Raw genomic sequence first — 16295 nt, 5'->3', positions numbered from 1 at the left:
ATAAAATCTTTAAAAAAAAAATAATCAAAGAAATATCTCTATTTAGACTGCTTGCCACACTCATTCTTTCTCCAGTATGTATGTACTATTTGCCAGGTATTTGGGAAACCAATTTAAATAAGGTGGGGGCCCCATCCATATCTAGAGGTATAGAAAAAGAAGCAGACAGTTAGCAAATGACTTTAATAAGTAGCAAGTGTTTATATGTGTCATGTTATGGCTGCATTAGAGAAGGAAGTTGTTAACTTTACCTGGGTTAGTAAGTATTGTGTGAGCTATAGAATATTTTAATATACTTCCTTCTGTTGGGAGTATAACCTCTAAGGAAGACAGGTTGTATCACGGAAAGAAAACATATATAAAGACAAGAAGGTAGAAAGGAGGCCATATGAAGGTAAGTTTGGGTGGAAAAGGAGATTTGTGGAAAGAAAGAAGGGGAAAGAAGTAGGGATCAGACTGTTCATCTTTAGTGCTAGTCTCCATTATTTATAGGGTATTGCTCTGCATAAAGTGATTTCTTAGGAGATTTAAGAAATGTAGTATGTATGGATCAGAGAGTAGCGACCCCACTGAGTGTTTCAAATTTTCATAGCCACATACCACGAGGAACCAAAACAACCATTTTTTAAAAAGATCTTTTTGACACAAAGAGAGAACCCAAGCAGGGGGAGTGGCAGGCAGAGGGAGAAGCAGGCTCCCGGCTGAGCAGGGAGCCCAACACGGGGCTCGATCCCAGGACCCTGGGATCATGACCTGAGCCGAAGGCAGACGCTTAACCATCTCAGCCACCCAGGCGTCCCCAGGGAACAAAATTTTTGTTTATAGACCTTTTGCTGTTGGTTTCCTCCTCTTGTCCATTTAAGATCTGAGTTAATACACTGGCTTTTTTAAATTTTAATTTTAATTTATTTTTATTATTACTATTTTTTCAAGTTTTAATTTAAATTCCAGTTCATTAAATACACTCGCTTTGATTTGTTTTTCTACTGACTATTGTTTATCGTGGTGTCTCTCCCAATTGGACGGGGCCCCCAAACGTGGGGCGACGATCAGATGGAAGCTGGTGGTGCTGGTAGCACAGGCAGTCAAAGAATTCACCTGAGGCAGAACGAAGGAGATCGAAGTTTACTGAATACACCACAAGGGAGCAGCGGGCAGGACAGCAAAGGAGGGACTATCTGCACAAGGTGGTGGTGAGGACTCTCTTTAAAAAGGGGGAGAGTTAGGACAGATGGGGATGTATGGAATATTCCCCGTTTTTGGTAACTGTGCCTGGTTGTAAGTAGCCCATTGGTCAGTTAGGGCTTATGGATATTTTGAGGTGGGTCCCCTGACGGGCCCTTCTGTCCTCAGCACCTCGGCTCTTTTGCCTTGTTCTGCATTCCATTGCTCAAGCCTGTTGCCTAAAAGTGACCTCTACATTTATGTTAGTTCAGTTTTCTAGTCACTGGTGTTTGGGTTAAAAGCGTTCATTTCTGGGGCACCTGGGTGGCTCAGTCGTTTGGGCATCTGCCTTCGGCTCAGGTCATGATCCCAGGGTTCTGGGATCGAGCCCCGCATCAGGCTCCCTGCTTGGCGGGGAGCCTGCTTCTTCCTCTGCCCCTCCCCTGCTCATGCTCTCTCTCCCTCTTTCTCTCTATCTCTCAAATAAATAAAATCTTTTAAAAAAGAAAAAAGCGTTCATTTCCATCCCACTCTGGAAAATCATTTGTTCTGGGTAGTAGATTTCCTTGAGACAGGATGAGATTAATTGGTGACATTAATTGGTTTTATTTGAAGTAGTATAGAAGTGTGAGAGATTATTTTTCTCCAAGTGCCACTTTGTAAGATAGGATTATGAACAATGTCTCAGTCCTTGTGGGACTTTGTGGGCCAAAACACTGGTGTCCTAGCACTAACCAGTGGTCTATGAAACCCAGGAAACGTTGGAATGGAGGGAAGGCAAAAAATCATAACAAAGGCTTGATTTCCCACTGCTTTGTGCTGATATGAGAACTACAGAAATATGTGTCTTGCACATGAATTTGTACACTGAAATTACCTGCAGTACACATAATGTCTACCAAGAAATAAATGTCATTTGTTTTAAATAAAGATCATAAATAGGGGCTTGATGAAGTTAAAATGCAGCCTTTAATGTTCATTTTTCAAACAGTGTCCTATTCTTAATATCTTTATCCTTTTTAAAATGTAGCCCTAGGAAATCTTAGTTCCTTATTTTGTAACTCTGTGGGCACTATTCCCATGCCCTTCCCACACATCCCTTACCCCGCATCCTCCCCTCCCCAGCTAGCTGATTTATTCTCAAACTTTTCATCACAAAGTACTATTCTCTTCCCTCCTCTATCCATTATGGACTGACACTTACGTAAAATACAATAAAAACGGCCCAGCAGTGTCAAATTTCTATGAAAGTATCTAAACGCTTGTTCTCACTTTTTGTATTTATCATATAGCCGACCAGTCTTTGGACTACATTCCTCCTTTAAAGGAAGAAAAACATAAAATGATCTTGTCCCCTCTTTTTTGAATTGAGAGTGGAAAATAACTCTATCTTCATGAGTAAATAATGAACTGTAATGATTTTTTTTTTTTAAGATTTTATTTATTTATTTGATGGAGAGACACAGCAAGAGAGGGAACACAAACAAGCAGGGGGAGTGGGAGAGGGAGAAGCAGGCTTCCCGCCAAGCAGGAAGCCTAATGCGGGGCTCCATCCCAGGACCCTGAGATCATGACCTTAGCCAATGGCAGACGCCTAACGACTGAGCCACCCAGGCGCCCCTGTAATGATTCTTTACTAGCACTGCAGAGGCATTAGGCCAGCTCTCAGTCACTGCTCATCCTTCCTCAAAAGTAACTATTGTCCTGACTTCTGTCAATATAGTTTTGCCTGTTGAAAAATTTTTATTAAATTATATATATTCAGAAAAATGCACCTTATGCAGCTTGTTGAATTTTCACAAATGGAACAACACCGTGAACCATCATTCAGATCAAAGAACAAAACACTGTCAACACCCCAGTGGTCCTCTCTGTGCTCCCTTCTGGTAATAACCATTGCCCCAAAGTAACCACTTTAGTAATTTCTCATAGTATAGACAAGATGTGTCTGGAGCAGAACCAGAAGCTGGTTTTAAACTTAAATCAAATCATGCCTTTTTTTTTTTTTGGCTGGCCCAAATAATGTTTGTAAGTTTTCATCCATGTTTTTGTATACTCATCAGGTTCTTAAAACTGTATAGTATTCTATAACTATTCTCCCCCAGTAGCTCTACTTATCTATTCTACCATTGATGAACATTAGGTTATTTCTAGTTTTTGCCTATTCTGTGAATCCTTTTTTATGTCTTTTTGTACTCGTTTCTTCTGGGTATGTACTTGGGAGCCGAATTAACTATAGTGTATGCTGCCAGACAGTTTTTCAGAGTGGTTCTACCAATTTATACCCCCCACCAGTAATGCGTGAGTTCCAGCTATTTCACATGCTCACTAATTGTCAGTCTTCTAAATTTTAGACTTTGATTAGTGTATAATAGTGTTCCATGTGGTTTTAAGTTGTATTTTCATGATGGCCAACAGAATTGGAGTCTTTTTCATTATGAATCATTTGGATATCCTCTCTTATGCAGTGCCTTTTCCAGTCTTTTCCATTTTTCATGGGTCATCTTTTCCTTAGTGATTTGTAGTTTTTCATATATTCCCTTATTGAATATATATCTTGTAAGTAACTTCTCCCTCTTTATGTCCTGTCATTTTACTCTCTGAAAAGTGTCTTTTGATGAATACAGTTTCTCAATTTTAATAGAATCCAGTACATACTTAAGAAAATTGCCTCTCTCACTGACATGAAAATAGTTTCTTCTGGGCCATAAAACATGCCTTAACAAATTTAAAGGGATGGAAATGAGCTAATGTCTGCCTCAGATCACAATTAAACTAGAAGTCAGGAATAGAAAGATAACCGGAGGGGCTCCTGGGTGGCTCAGTTGGTTATGTCTGTCTTTGGCTTGGGTCGTGATCCTGGGGTCCTGGGATCGAGCCCCATGTCAGGCTGACTGCTCAGCTTGATCTGCTGCCCCTCCCCCTGGTTTGTGCATGCGTGCACTCTCTCAAATAAATAAAAATCTTTTAAAAAGGAAGATAACTGGAAAATTGCCAAATACATGGAGCTTAAACAACACACTTTGAATAAAACATGGGTCAAAGAAGAAATCTCAAGAGAAATTTTTAAATATTTTGAACTGAATAAAAGTGAAAACACAACATAACAAAATTTGTGGTATGCAGTGAACAAAGCACTGATTTACCTTTTTTAAAAAAGGGAAAAGACCTAAATAAACAAATTAGGTTGAAGTAAATACCAAAACAAGAAAAATGTAAAACATGAGACTTTTTCGCAGTGCTTTAAGAACTTAGATGAAATGGGATGATTTTGTAGGAAAATAGAATGCATAAAAATTGAACCCAATAGAGATAGAAAATCTAAACGATAAATTTTCGTACAAATAAGGATATAGAAGAGCTTCCCTTCAATTGAACACCATACTTAAATGGCTTTTCAGGGAAATTCAACCATATGTTAAAGGATCAAACAATCCTAATGTTTTCAGGAATAGTTTAGATTATTCAGATTCTTTTTGGAAGTAAAATTTCAAAACTTTTTAGAGTACAGCACTATCTTGTGAATACTGAGGGAAAATCTTAAAGTTAGCATATAAAATCCAACCATACATTAAAAACTATAAATCCTAAACAAATGGGGTTTTAGGTTGTAAGTATGATTCACTACTGGGAAATCCATTATTATTCATCATATTAATAGATGATATGGAAAATCCTATTGCCATTTCTATACTTGCTGAAAAGGCCTTTATGTAAATTCAGTACTCAATAAAATTGAGAATTGATGGATACTTCTTTTACATAATAACTTAGAAAACCAGCATCTTAATGGGGAAACAAACACTAGTGGCTTGCTCTTTAGCTAGAAGTCAAGAACAAGGGGCCCAGTATCTCAGTTCTTACATCTCAACACAAGGAAGCAAGAGAAGCAGTTGGAACAGTGAGCAACAAAAAAGGGGAAGACTACTTCAATGTGCGGATGATACAGTTATGGATCTGACAAAAGAATCAGTGGAGATAAACACTGATGAAGAAGGTAAAGAATTTGGTAAAGTAGCAGGTGTAAATAAAATTAATATTTGGCAACCAGCCATATATAGAAAAAGGGAACACATTCAAAATAACTACAACAGCAGAAACTCTGAGCATGACCTTTGTAAGATATGTGCAAAGGTGTTAGAACTGAATTTCCAAAAAGGTGAAAATGGGTTCATTTTTCATACCATCCTATAGGATAAATTCCAAACAAATGAGAGATATAATGTAAAACATGAAACCAAGTACTAAAGGAAAACATGCGTGAGTTCCTTTTAAAACCTGAGAATAATGAAACTTTTTAAACTGTTTCTGGAAGCATGTGATTATATCCCCTGACTCAGCAAACCCACCTCTCAGAATCAATCCACAGATACAACGTCAACAATACAAAATAGCATAGCTTAAACTAACGCTTCTCAAACTTGAGCATGCATCGGAATTAGGTGGAGCTTATTTTGACACAGATTCCTGGGCCTTACCTTCAGAGTTTCTGATTTAGTAGATCTGGGCTGGGATCTAGTAATTTGCATTTCCAAAAGATTTTTTGTTTTATTTTTATTTTTTTAAAGATTTTATTTATTTATTTGAGAGAGAGCGAGCACGGGGCAGTGGCAGAGGGAGAGAGAGAAGCAGGCTCCCTGCTGAGCAAGGAGCCTGATGTGGGGCTTCATCCCAGGACCCTGGGATTATGACCTGAGCCGAAGGCAGACTCTTTTTTTTTTTTTTTTTTTTTTTAAGATTTTATTTATTTATTTTTTAGAGAGCGAGCGAGAGAGAAACAGCATGAGAGGGGAGAGGGAGAAGCAGGCTCCCCGCTGAGCCGGGAGCCCGATGTGGGACTCGATCCCAGGACTCTGGGATCACGACCTGAGCCGAAGGCAGTCGCTTAACCAGCTGAGCCACCCAGGCGCCCCCGAAGGCAGACTCTTAACTGACTGAGCCACCCAGGCTCCCCTCCAGCAGATTTTAAAATACTGATTGTTTTTCTTAGTATAACACATTAAGAGCCACTGGTTAGGACATTGTAGTAATAAGAGCAAAAGTCCAGAAAGAACCAATATACTCATCATTCTGGTTGAAGTAATTATAATACATCTGCACAATGGCATTCTGTGTACCTATTAAAAGGAATGTGGTAGATCTGTATATTCTGTTGTAGAATGTTCCTCAGGATATATTAATTATTTTAAGTTTTAAAAAATCAATATTCTGGACAGCTTATGGTACTTGATTTTTTGCTTAAATGAGTAAAAGGGGGCGCCTGGGTGGCTCAGTTGGTTAAGCGACTGCCTTCGGTTCAGGTCATGATCCTGGAGTCCCGGGATCGAGTCCCGCATCGGGCTCCCTGCTCGGCAGGGAGTCTGCTTCTCCCTCTGACCCTCCCCCCTCTCATGTGCTCTCTCTCATTCTCTCTCTCTCAAATAAATAAATAAAATCTAAAAAAAAAAAAAAAAAGAAATGAGTGAAAGTATTAAAATATCTATACTGTTTCACCAAAACAAAAATACAAGTATAAAAACAATGGAAGGATACAAATTAATATAAATGATTTCATAAACAGGAAGAGAAGTAATAAAGGGGTGTATACAGGGGAGGGAGCTAGACTTACATGGAAGTCAGTTTTATCACTTTACAATAATTAAAACAAGTTTTTAAAATGTACTTTCTAGAAATATGAAACAAAGCAAGCTCAAGAATATGTCAAATTTGTGGCATAGTGACATAAGTAAGTTGCTTGGAATCTTAGTTATAGGAGACCAAACATCAATAAATCTTAAATTGCATTCAGTAGTCTTATTTTCAGTAATAGGTACTGTTTCTTTGAAATTAGATCTATAGTAGAAAGCAAATTAATAATTACAGTAATGTTATCAGGAACCAGGATTATCAAGGAAGAAGAGAAGTGATAGAATTATAGAATCAGGAAAGTTAGGTGACAGTCCTGTAATCTTAAGTTTAATTTGGTATCCATCCATGAATTTATTTTTCTCTTTCTAAAAAAAAGGCCTTTCTTGTTCTAACCATTGAAAAGTCCTAGAACCAGTGGTAACCCCGTAGCAGTGCGCACCCCCTACCCTGCAGCACATGGTCTTTTAATAACATTTCCAATTAGAAGATACCAGGGTCTTTGGAGAAGTGGCTGATCCAAGTTGGGCAAAAAAATATGCAAGGTTGCCTGAGACACTTTCTGTGGCAGATAGCGCGGAAGCTGGGTACTGCTGAGGTCATGTCCCAGAGGTGATTTACAACTTGGAGGCTCGCCCACAAAACCAAAAGGTTACAGTTTGAATGCCAAATTTGTAATGATTGTTTTTGATTTAAACATTTCAAATACATAAACATCTATGGGTTGATAATGACACTTCAAAATCAGTTTTACATACTATTAGCTTTCTGAGACTGCTGTAACAAATTACCACAAACTACGTGCCTTTATCTAAAGAAAACAAAATTTAGGGGCGCCTGGGTGGCTCAGTCGTTAAGCGTCTGCCTTCGGCTCAGGTCATGATCCCAGGGTCCTGGGATTGAGCCCCGCATCGGGCTCCCTGCTCGGCGGGAAGCCTGCTTCTCCCTCTCCCACTCCCCCTGCTTGTGTTCCCTCTCTCGCTGTGTCTCTCTCTGTCAAATAAATAAATAAAAGCTTAAAAAAAAAAGAAAAGACAACAAAATTTATTTTCTCACGTTCTGGAGGCCAGAAGTCTGAAATCAGGGTGTCAGCAGGGCCATACTCCCTATGGAGGCTCTAGAGGAGAACTCTGTTTATTGTATTTTTTAGCTTCTGGTGGTTGCTGACTTACTTGCCTTGTGGCCGCATCACTGCAATCTCTGCCTGTTTTCACATCACCTTCTTTTCTGTCTGTCCTCTGTGTCATTGGATTTAGGACACTTGAGATAATCCAGGATGATCTCATCTCAAGATCCTTAACTTAATTACATGTGCCAAGACTCCTTTTCCAAATAACCTAACATGCACAGATTCTGAGGATTAGGACATAACTTTTTGGTGGCCACCATTCAGCCCACAACAAGTACCCACTCATTTTGAAAATATACTGAGTTTGGATCTTGGCTGTGCCCCTTAATGTCTGAGTCCTCTGGCAAGCTAATTAAATTTCCTGATACATAAAATTTAGATGATATTACAATATATAAAGAATGTGTATATTTGAAATTTATGTATAAATATATGTCCTTGGATTGAGCCTGGTGTCAGGCTTCCTGCTCAGTGGGGAGTCCGCTTCTCCCTCTCCCCCGGTACCCCCCGCTTGTGCTTCTCTCTTTCTCTCTCTGCCTCAAATAAATAAATAAAACCTTTTAAAAAAATAGATATATGTCCTTAAAAATATTTTCATATTTTTATTTGTGTAGAAAAATGTCAGTAAGGATGCTAATCCAAATATATTATTTAGTTATTTCTGAGGGTAGAATTGCAAGAGTTTGGGTGGGAATAGAAAGGACTTGTACCCATCTTAGAGGGTAGTTCAGTGAAATTCTGTTCAGATGAACCTCCTAGCTTGCTGTTAGAGGCATACAAGATAGTTACTTTTGGTTGCTCTTATTAATAAAATTGTGCCTGACAGTGTGGCCACTAAAAGTAATTACGAGAGAGAAGTTTCCCAGCATGTGCTTAAACCTTTAATATTTAAAAGTTAGGACAAAGTTTAACTTTCATAGAAATTGAGACCTGTACTTGGCATTAAGTCAATTCTGGGAGATGTTCCTTACTGGTGGGTCCTGAAATTTTCATGATTTATTTCAGCTGGCTTGAGATATGTTTATGGTTCTTCTGTTAGAAAGGGCTTTTGCCTTAAGGGGGAACAATCCAAACAGTTTGCCGTGGTAATTACAGATAGCTTTATTATCTCTTTTTCAGGCTGCAAAGTGGAATTCTTATATACACTAATGGAATTATTTTGTTTGTTTTCTGTTTATTCTCAGGCAGTATTTGAGGTGGGTAAGGAAATGTATATTTTCAGATTTCTGCAAACCATTAAAAAGAAGGAACGTAGTCAAATATTGTCTTTATTTTTATTATGTCCCTTTAAAAACATTGGTCAAATCAAAAAGACAGGCAATAACAAGTTTTGAGAAGGATTAGAACCCTCATACATTCCTGTAGAATTGTAAAAATGGTATAGCCATTTTGGAAAACATTTTGACAGTTCCTCAAAAAGTTAAACATAGAGTTGATATAAGACCCAGCAATTCTACTTTAAGATCTGAACACAGAAGAACTGAAAATATATGTCCAACACAAAATCGTGCTAGTGAGTGTTCAGAGTGGCGAAAAGGGGAAACAACCCAAATGTCCATCAGCTAATGAATAAACAAAATGCAGCATATGCATACAATGGTCTGTTATTCAATGATAAAAAGGAAGTATTGATCCATGCTTCAGTATGGATCAAATTTCAAAACATGCTCAGTGAAAAAAGCCAGTCACAAAAGAGCACGTATTAATGATTCCATTTATATGAAAGGTCTAGAATAGGCAAATGCATAGGGACAGAAAGGAGATTAGTGATTGCATAGCACTAGGGGCATAGTTAGGGAAAGAGGGGTGATAGCCAACCAGTACAGGGCTTTTTGTGGGTGGTGAAAATTGATTCTGGTGATGGTTGCACAACTTTTAACCAAAGCCATTGAATATTTACACTTTAGGTGAATTGTGTGTTATATAAATCTTATCTCAATAAAGCTGTTGTTTTTTAAAATTGGTCAACATAAGTAGACTGAGGATGTGGTTTCTTTTCGCTGCTCAGTAATCTCAAGAACTTTATTTTTGTATGATATATCACAGTGAATTTTTTCTTAATGTCGCATTTTATGTCAATTCTTTCCCATATATAAACCTTATCATAAGGGTGGGAGTGCAAAGTCAGGTATGCCAAGTATGATAAGTCACCTTCTTAGTATTGTCCTCTTTAAATGTTATCTACTGTGTATTCCTTTCTTAGGATTTGTAAGAATATGTTGAAAAGCTGTTTTCCCAAACTTGTATATTCCAATGAACCATGCTTCTGCATTTTTATGTCAGGTAGCTACCCACCAACGTACTTTATATGGTATATTCAAGCTCTTTAGCCATACCATGAAATCCCATTTTGCTCTGTGGGAGCACAGGCTCCGGGCCTTTTTGGTCCAATTACTACGGAAGGAGAAGGTGTTAGTAAGCATGTACTCTGTGAGTCATCACTAGCAGCAGCGATTACTATTTTATTATTTTTGTTATTAAGGGGTCTGAATCAGCATTTTCTTTGTTATCTCTTATCATGAGTAATGCACTGCTGAACTTTACAGAATATAAAAATCTAATTGCTATTTTAGTATAATAGGCTCCTGAAGGGAAAACCGTTATTCATATAAGACTAAGGTTTGGCCAAGCTCTGATGAGGTATAAAACAAGTAGTGATGAAGTAGAGAGAAATTTCACCCCGTGCAAAACGTACATTGCTTCCATGAGAGAAATCCTAAAGCACCCTCTCAAACTGGTAGGCCTGAAACTGTTGATTTAAGAGATGAAGTAATATTAAGAATTAAAGCTATAGTAGAGTTTTTGAGGTGGAGTGGCCTTATTGCCTTCATTTTAAAGATAGGGAAAACTGGGACCCCTGTCAGCCCAGGGCTCTTTCACTGTATCATGTTGTCATTAGATTTACCTTAAGAACATACATGCTATCCAACAGGCTCTAGAATATTCTCTAAGTTTTATCGAATTTGATGACTCATGGTTTATATTCTGCTTCCTGTTTCAATCAATCTATTGAAAAATCAAAGAATGAAAAGTAATGAATACTAACTCCCATCCCTTCCCCATCCTATCATCCTTCACTAGAGCTTTCTGAGGAAATAAACTGAAAAGGGAGGCTGTTTGCAGTAGAACTCCAAAAAGAAGATCCTTCCCAAAAGTGTTTGGTCACAGTTCTTAATACAGGTAGCAGCATATGATTGGGGAAGGAATGGTGCTTGATATCAACTCTGATAACCACATTATTTATTGTCATTTTTCTCCCCACTAGTATCGTCTAGACTGTCACAGCCATCTTCTCCCCAGTCAGGCTGCCCATCACCTACCATTCCAGCAGGTAAAGTCATTTCTCCATCACAGAAGCACAGCAAGAAGGCACTAAAGCAGGTAATCATGCTAGTCTGTGTTTATCAAGTCTTATCTCCTACATTAAAAATTCATGATTCTAGAAGTCACTGAAAATTTCTTGAAAGGGCATTAGGTCCTTTTAAGGAAAAATTTCATGCAGTTTCCCACTTTGGATTTAATAATTTATGTACTTGTGTGCTATAGGTTTGTGGTAGCTAGTCTTTTTATCTTTTTTTTTTTTTTTTTAAGATTTTATTTATTTACTTGACAGAGAGAGACACAGCAAGAGACGGAACACAAGCAGGGGGAGTGGGAGAGGGAGAAGCAGGCTTCCCGCCGAGCAGGGAGCCGGATGCGGGGCTTGATCCCAGGACCCTGGGATCGGGACCTGAGCTGAAGGCAGACCCTTAATGACTGAGCCACCCAGGCACCCCTTTTTTTCACATTTTAAAAGCTCTTTATTCCTAATTTGCTAAGAGGTTTTTGTTTGTGTGCATGTTTGTGGTTAAATTATGAATAGGTATTGAACTTTTCGGCTTTGTTTTCTTAAGCATTTATGGAGATGATCAGGTAGCTTTTCTCTTTAAATTTGCTGACATACAGACTTCCATGGCTAGAGTTTCTAATGTTAACATACACTGAGCTTTCAGGAATAAACTCGACATGTTTGTTCCATATTTTTTAATATGTTACGGATTTTTCTTTTTTAAGATTTCTGCTTGGATTTTGCTGTTTTCTTGTACAATTCTTGTACAATTTTGGAATCAGGATGGTTCTAGCATTATAAAATAAGCTGGATAGCTCTCTGTATTTTTCTAGATTTTTGGAAAACAATTATAGAATTGTTTTCTTAGCACTTCAGTTTCATCTGTTACTGATCTGATTTGATTCCTGCTTTTTGAACTAATTTTAGAAAAAATATTTTTCTTAATTTTGGATATTTATTTCTCTTAGAAAATGGTCCATTTCATTTTTGATTTTTAAAAACATTTGCATGAAGTTGTAGTAGCATTCCTTTATGTTTCTTTTTTGTTCCTCAGTGGTGTTCACTTTATAATGTATCTTTTTTTCTCCGGTGCTACTTGCCATTGGTCTGTGTTATTGGGCTTTTCAAAGAACTTTTTTTTTTGAAATGCAAATGGTCAATAAATACAGATTCACTAATAACTGAACATTACAGACTACTTTTTTCCTCAGATTAGTATAAACTGAAGAACTTAATTATCAGGCATTTGCAAGTGTGTGGCTACTGGTAGTTTGCTGGTGGGATATAAATTATTGTACTTTGGAAAGAAATCTTGTGATTATTAAAATTGTGAAGGCACATACCCCATGACTAAGCATTTGAACATTTTGGAACTTAGGTTAGAAAAATACAAATATCCATACCAGTTACACACACACACACAGAAAAATATTTGCATTCAAGTTTGTAATAGCAAAAACTTGCGAGTAACCAAATATATATCAGTTAGGGGATTCCTTCGTAAATGATGCCATTTGTATATGCAAGATTAGAAGTTTGTAATGTGTTTGTTTTATGTATATTGACCTGGAAGCATCACCACACTATAATGTTGAATCACTAAAATTAAGTTGTATTACAACATGTGTAGAGCGTGATACCATTGACAAAAATAAACACATACCTACAAAACAATATTATATATATACACATATATATTTAAAGATTTTATTTATTTATTTGACAGAGAGAGAGAGAGACAGTGAGAGAGGGAACACAAGCAGGGGGAGTGGGAGAGGGAGAAGCAGGCTTCCTGCTGAGCAAGGAGCCCGATGTGGGCCTTTATCCCAGGACCCGGGATCATGACCTGAGCCAAAGGCAGACACTTAACGACTGAGCCACCCAGGTGCCCCACAATATTATATTTTTAATAGAAACACGTAAAAAAAAACTCAATAAGGAAAAATAAATTGACTGTAGTTATCTCTGAAGATTAGGGGCAAGACTGAGTGGTGGTCAAGAGAATTTAACTTTATGTTTGAATTAAATGGTAAAGATATAATCATGTATTATGTAATTGAAATTTTAAAAATTATTTAGGCCTTAAAGTATTAAAAGAAGTATTTAAAGCAAAAGCACTTTTATTAAAAGAGTTTCAGAAATTTGATAGGATTTATTGCTGTGTGCCTGGATAATCTCATAGCAGTTGTATTTTTATAAATTTTTTGAAAGATTTTAAGAAGTAGAAGATGCTTCCTTCCACAGGAAAAAGGCATGTACTTTCCTAAACTTTGTTAGATAATGCATGACATGTTTACTACTCCTGTATTATACTCCTATAATCCCAAGAGTCGAATGTATTTTCTTTAAAGAATACCAGTATGGAAAAGTATGTAAATTAGGTTGTTGGTATGTAAAGTAAGACCTTGCCTCCAATGTATGTTTTTTATAGTGTTAGGTGAGAAAAATTACTTCAATATAAGTTATCCTTTACAACAATGAAGGTTGTTGTTGTTTTTTTAATTTTAAAATAGAATTAGGAACAGAGTTTATAAACTACTGAGGGAGGAAAAAACTGAGTACAGTTCTTAAATAGAGAGGCTATAAGTTACTCTGTTTCTATCATGTGTCTGAATTTACACCATCACAGCAGGAATAGATGAGAGCAAATGGTTCTATTAAATTTTGGATTAACCTAGAATGATCTGGATATTGTGACAAGGAAAGACCCAGTGGCTGCCACCCAGGATTTTCTGTTCTGATTGCAGAGAATGAGAGATAAGCTGTAATCAGTGATCAGACAACACTGACAATTTTTTATACATTGTGCTCCTGCCTTGGCTGTTAAAAATGTTGTAGGTGAATGTAAGCTAGATCCCTGACTCACTCAGTTCATTTTTTCCTTTGGCAGCTCAGGTCAAGATCAGTTGTTGCACCATGCCTATATAACATAGCCAGAGATGAGGGTGAAGAGGCAATGAGAACCAAGTAGCCAGTTACTTCACACTTTTTTGCATGATAGTCTTGATGGTTAAAGCTTAAATTGGCAATTTAGCAAGGTCATAGATGTCCAACCTTCTCCTGAAATGTAGCTTTACTTTCTCTGTGTCTTTTTTTTTTTTTTTAAACCTTGAGTTAAAAAGTTGCCTTCAGGGGCGCCTCTGTGGTTCAGTCGGTTAAGCAGCTGCCTTGGGCTCAGGTCATGATCCCAGCGTCCTGGGATTGAGCCCCACATTGGGCTCCCTGCTCAGTGGGGAGCCTGCTTCTCCCTCTCCCTCTGCCTGCCGCTCTCTCTCTCTCTGTCAAATAAATAAATAAAATCTTAAAAAAAAAAAAGGTGCCTTCATATATTTTCATGACTAAACTCTGGGAAGTTGTCATCTTATTCATTCTAAATAGTTTAGTGTAGTGTATTCTATGAACTAGAAACATTATAGAAATAAAAATATGCTGAAATAGCCAGAAGAAATTATACTATTCTTAGAACCAGTGTTTTGTAACTTTCTTTCCCTTCTATTTACTGTGTTGCTGTAAATTACTGAGGATTTGGTCATTGGGCCAAATCTTACTGCTCTTATAGGGGATCAGAATCAAATAGTTATTTAACACCAATTGTTCAAATGTATCATCTCTGAAATAGACGTAAGCTAAATATTTATATTTCTACATAGAGCTAATGCAAATGGGACTCTCTGGTCAAGGGCTTAGAATTTTATTTCCAGAAATGATTAGAAACCTCTAAGTTTCTGCTGCTACAAGTATGGGAAGTCCATGCCTTACTGGTGATTTTTAAGTTCTAAAAATGTTTGTGACTGATTCTCACATTTATACACAAGAGTAATACTGCCCAAAAATATGCAGACTCTTAAGTATCATTTTGGGCTTGTATTTAATTGGTTTCATTTTTTTTTTTTTTAAAGATTTTATTTATTTATTTGAGAGAGAGAATGAGAGAGAGAGAGCATGAGAGGGGGGAGGGTCAGAGGGAGAAGCAGACTCCCTGCCAAGTAGGGAGCCCGATGTGGGACTCGATCCCGGGACTCCAGGATCATGACCTGAGCTGAAGGCAGTCGCTTAACCAACTGAGCCACCCAGGCGCCCCTAATTGGTTTCATTTAAATTTTTGTTTACTTTGATAGCTTTCAAAGAAATGGGATGGTCATCATGCTTCTCACCACTTTAAAAAGCGGTCATTCACTTCCTGTTATTAATTACTAAAAAATGATGTTATTTTGTTGCTTATAGTCAGTTTTCTTTTTATAGGCTCTAAAACAGCAACAGCAGAAGAAGCAGCAACAGCAGTGCAGGCCGAGCATGTCCATCTCCTCCAACCAGCCTCTCTCTCTGAAGACTGTCAAAGCAACCAGTGACTCTCTACCTGCCAAACCTGGTAGGCAGACTTGGGGTCTTTTCAATGGAAATTTCTTTTTCCAGAATTTTTATGCTGTTTTTCTAATTTGTATACCTTATCATTTATTTTTTAATTACTGGGTTTATTTACGTAGTCTATTACTGCCAGATCATCAGTATAAATCTTTTCAGGATAAATGGGAAAATTTATGCAGAATCATCCATCGTGTAGTTATGAAAAAATAAATCGGCAAGATTTGCATGTTAGAATGGAAAATGACTGACTTCCAAGATGTCTAACCTAGTAATATTTGGACGCCTCTAATCAGTGACCTTACAAAGCTGACGTTGCCAAGACACTCAGACTAAACTCTTCACCAGTTCTCTCCTTTAAAGATAAAAAGTTTTCCTAAGAACATAGGCTACATTTGAGTTTCCATTGGATATAAACACAGCCTTTGGATTTTTGATGTTGTTCTTTGTTTTGTTTTGTTTTTCATCTAACCCAGATTAGAAACAGGCTTTGTATTTTATTACACAATTCATTTTGATACTAGCTGATTATCTAGGCCTGCCAAATTTAAATGGTATCTTGCAGAACTTTGCATTTTTGTTAGGAAGGAAATTTACCACCAGAAACAAATAATGTGCTGGGGAGAAGGAAGTGATTTTATTTTACTTTTTAACTCTGAATTTGCAGACTCAAAACGCATTTGCAGG

The 16295-nt window shown here is 37.4% G+C and overlaps 1 protein-coding gene across 2 annotated transcripts in view; it reads left to right on the top strand.

Moving 5' to 3' along the window:
• The window catches only part of ASXL2 (ASXL transcriptional regulator 2), a 141526-nt gene that overhangs the window by 91731 nt on the left and 33500 nt on the right, over window positions 1–16295 (top strand). Inside the window, exons 2-4 of one of the 2 annotated variants that reach the window (XM_036075518.2) lie at window positions 11000–11098; window positions 11184–11299; window positions 15489–15615. In XM_036075518.2, the coding sequence (XP_035931411.1) occupies window positions 15540–15615 (76 nt within the window). In that variant the 5' untranslated portion in view covers window positions 11000–11098; window positions 11184–11299; window positions 15489–15539. The remainder of the gene's footprint in view (window positions 1–10999; window positions 11099–11183; window positions 11300–15488; window positions 15616–16295) is intronic. The other variant, XM_078056071.1, reaches the window with a different exon arrangement.

Source organism: Halichoerus grypus, chromosome 10, assembly GCF_964656455.1.
Source record: "Halichoerus grypus chromosome 10, mHalGry1.hap1.1, whole genome shotgun sequence".
Lineage (NCBI taxonomy): Eukaryota > Metazoa > Chordata > Mammalia > Carnivora > Phocidae > Halichoerus > Halichoerus grypus.
Note: the sequence above shows the minus strand (reverse complement) of the source record. Positions and strands in the feature narration are given on the sequence as shown.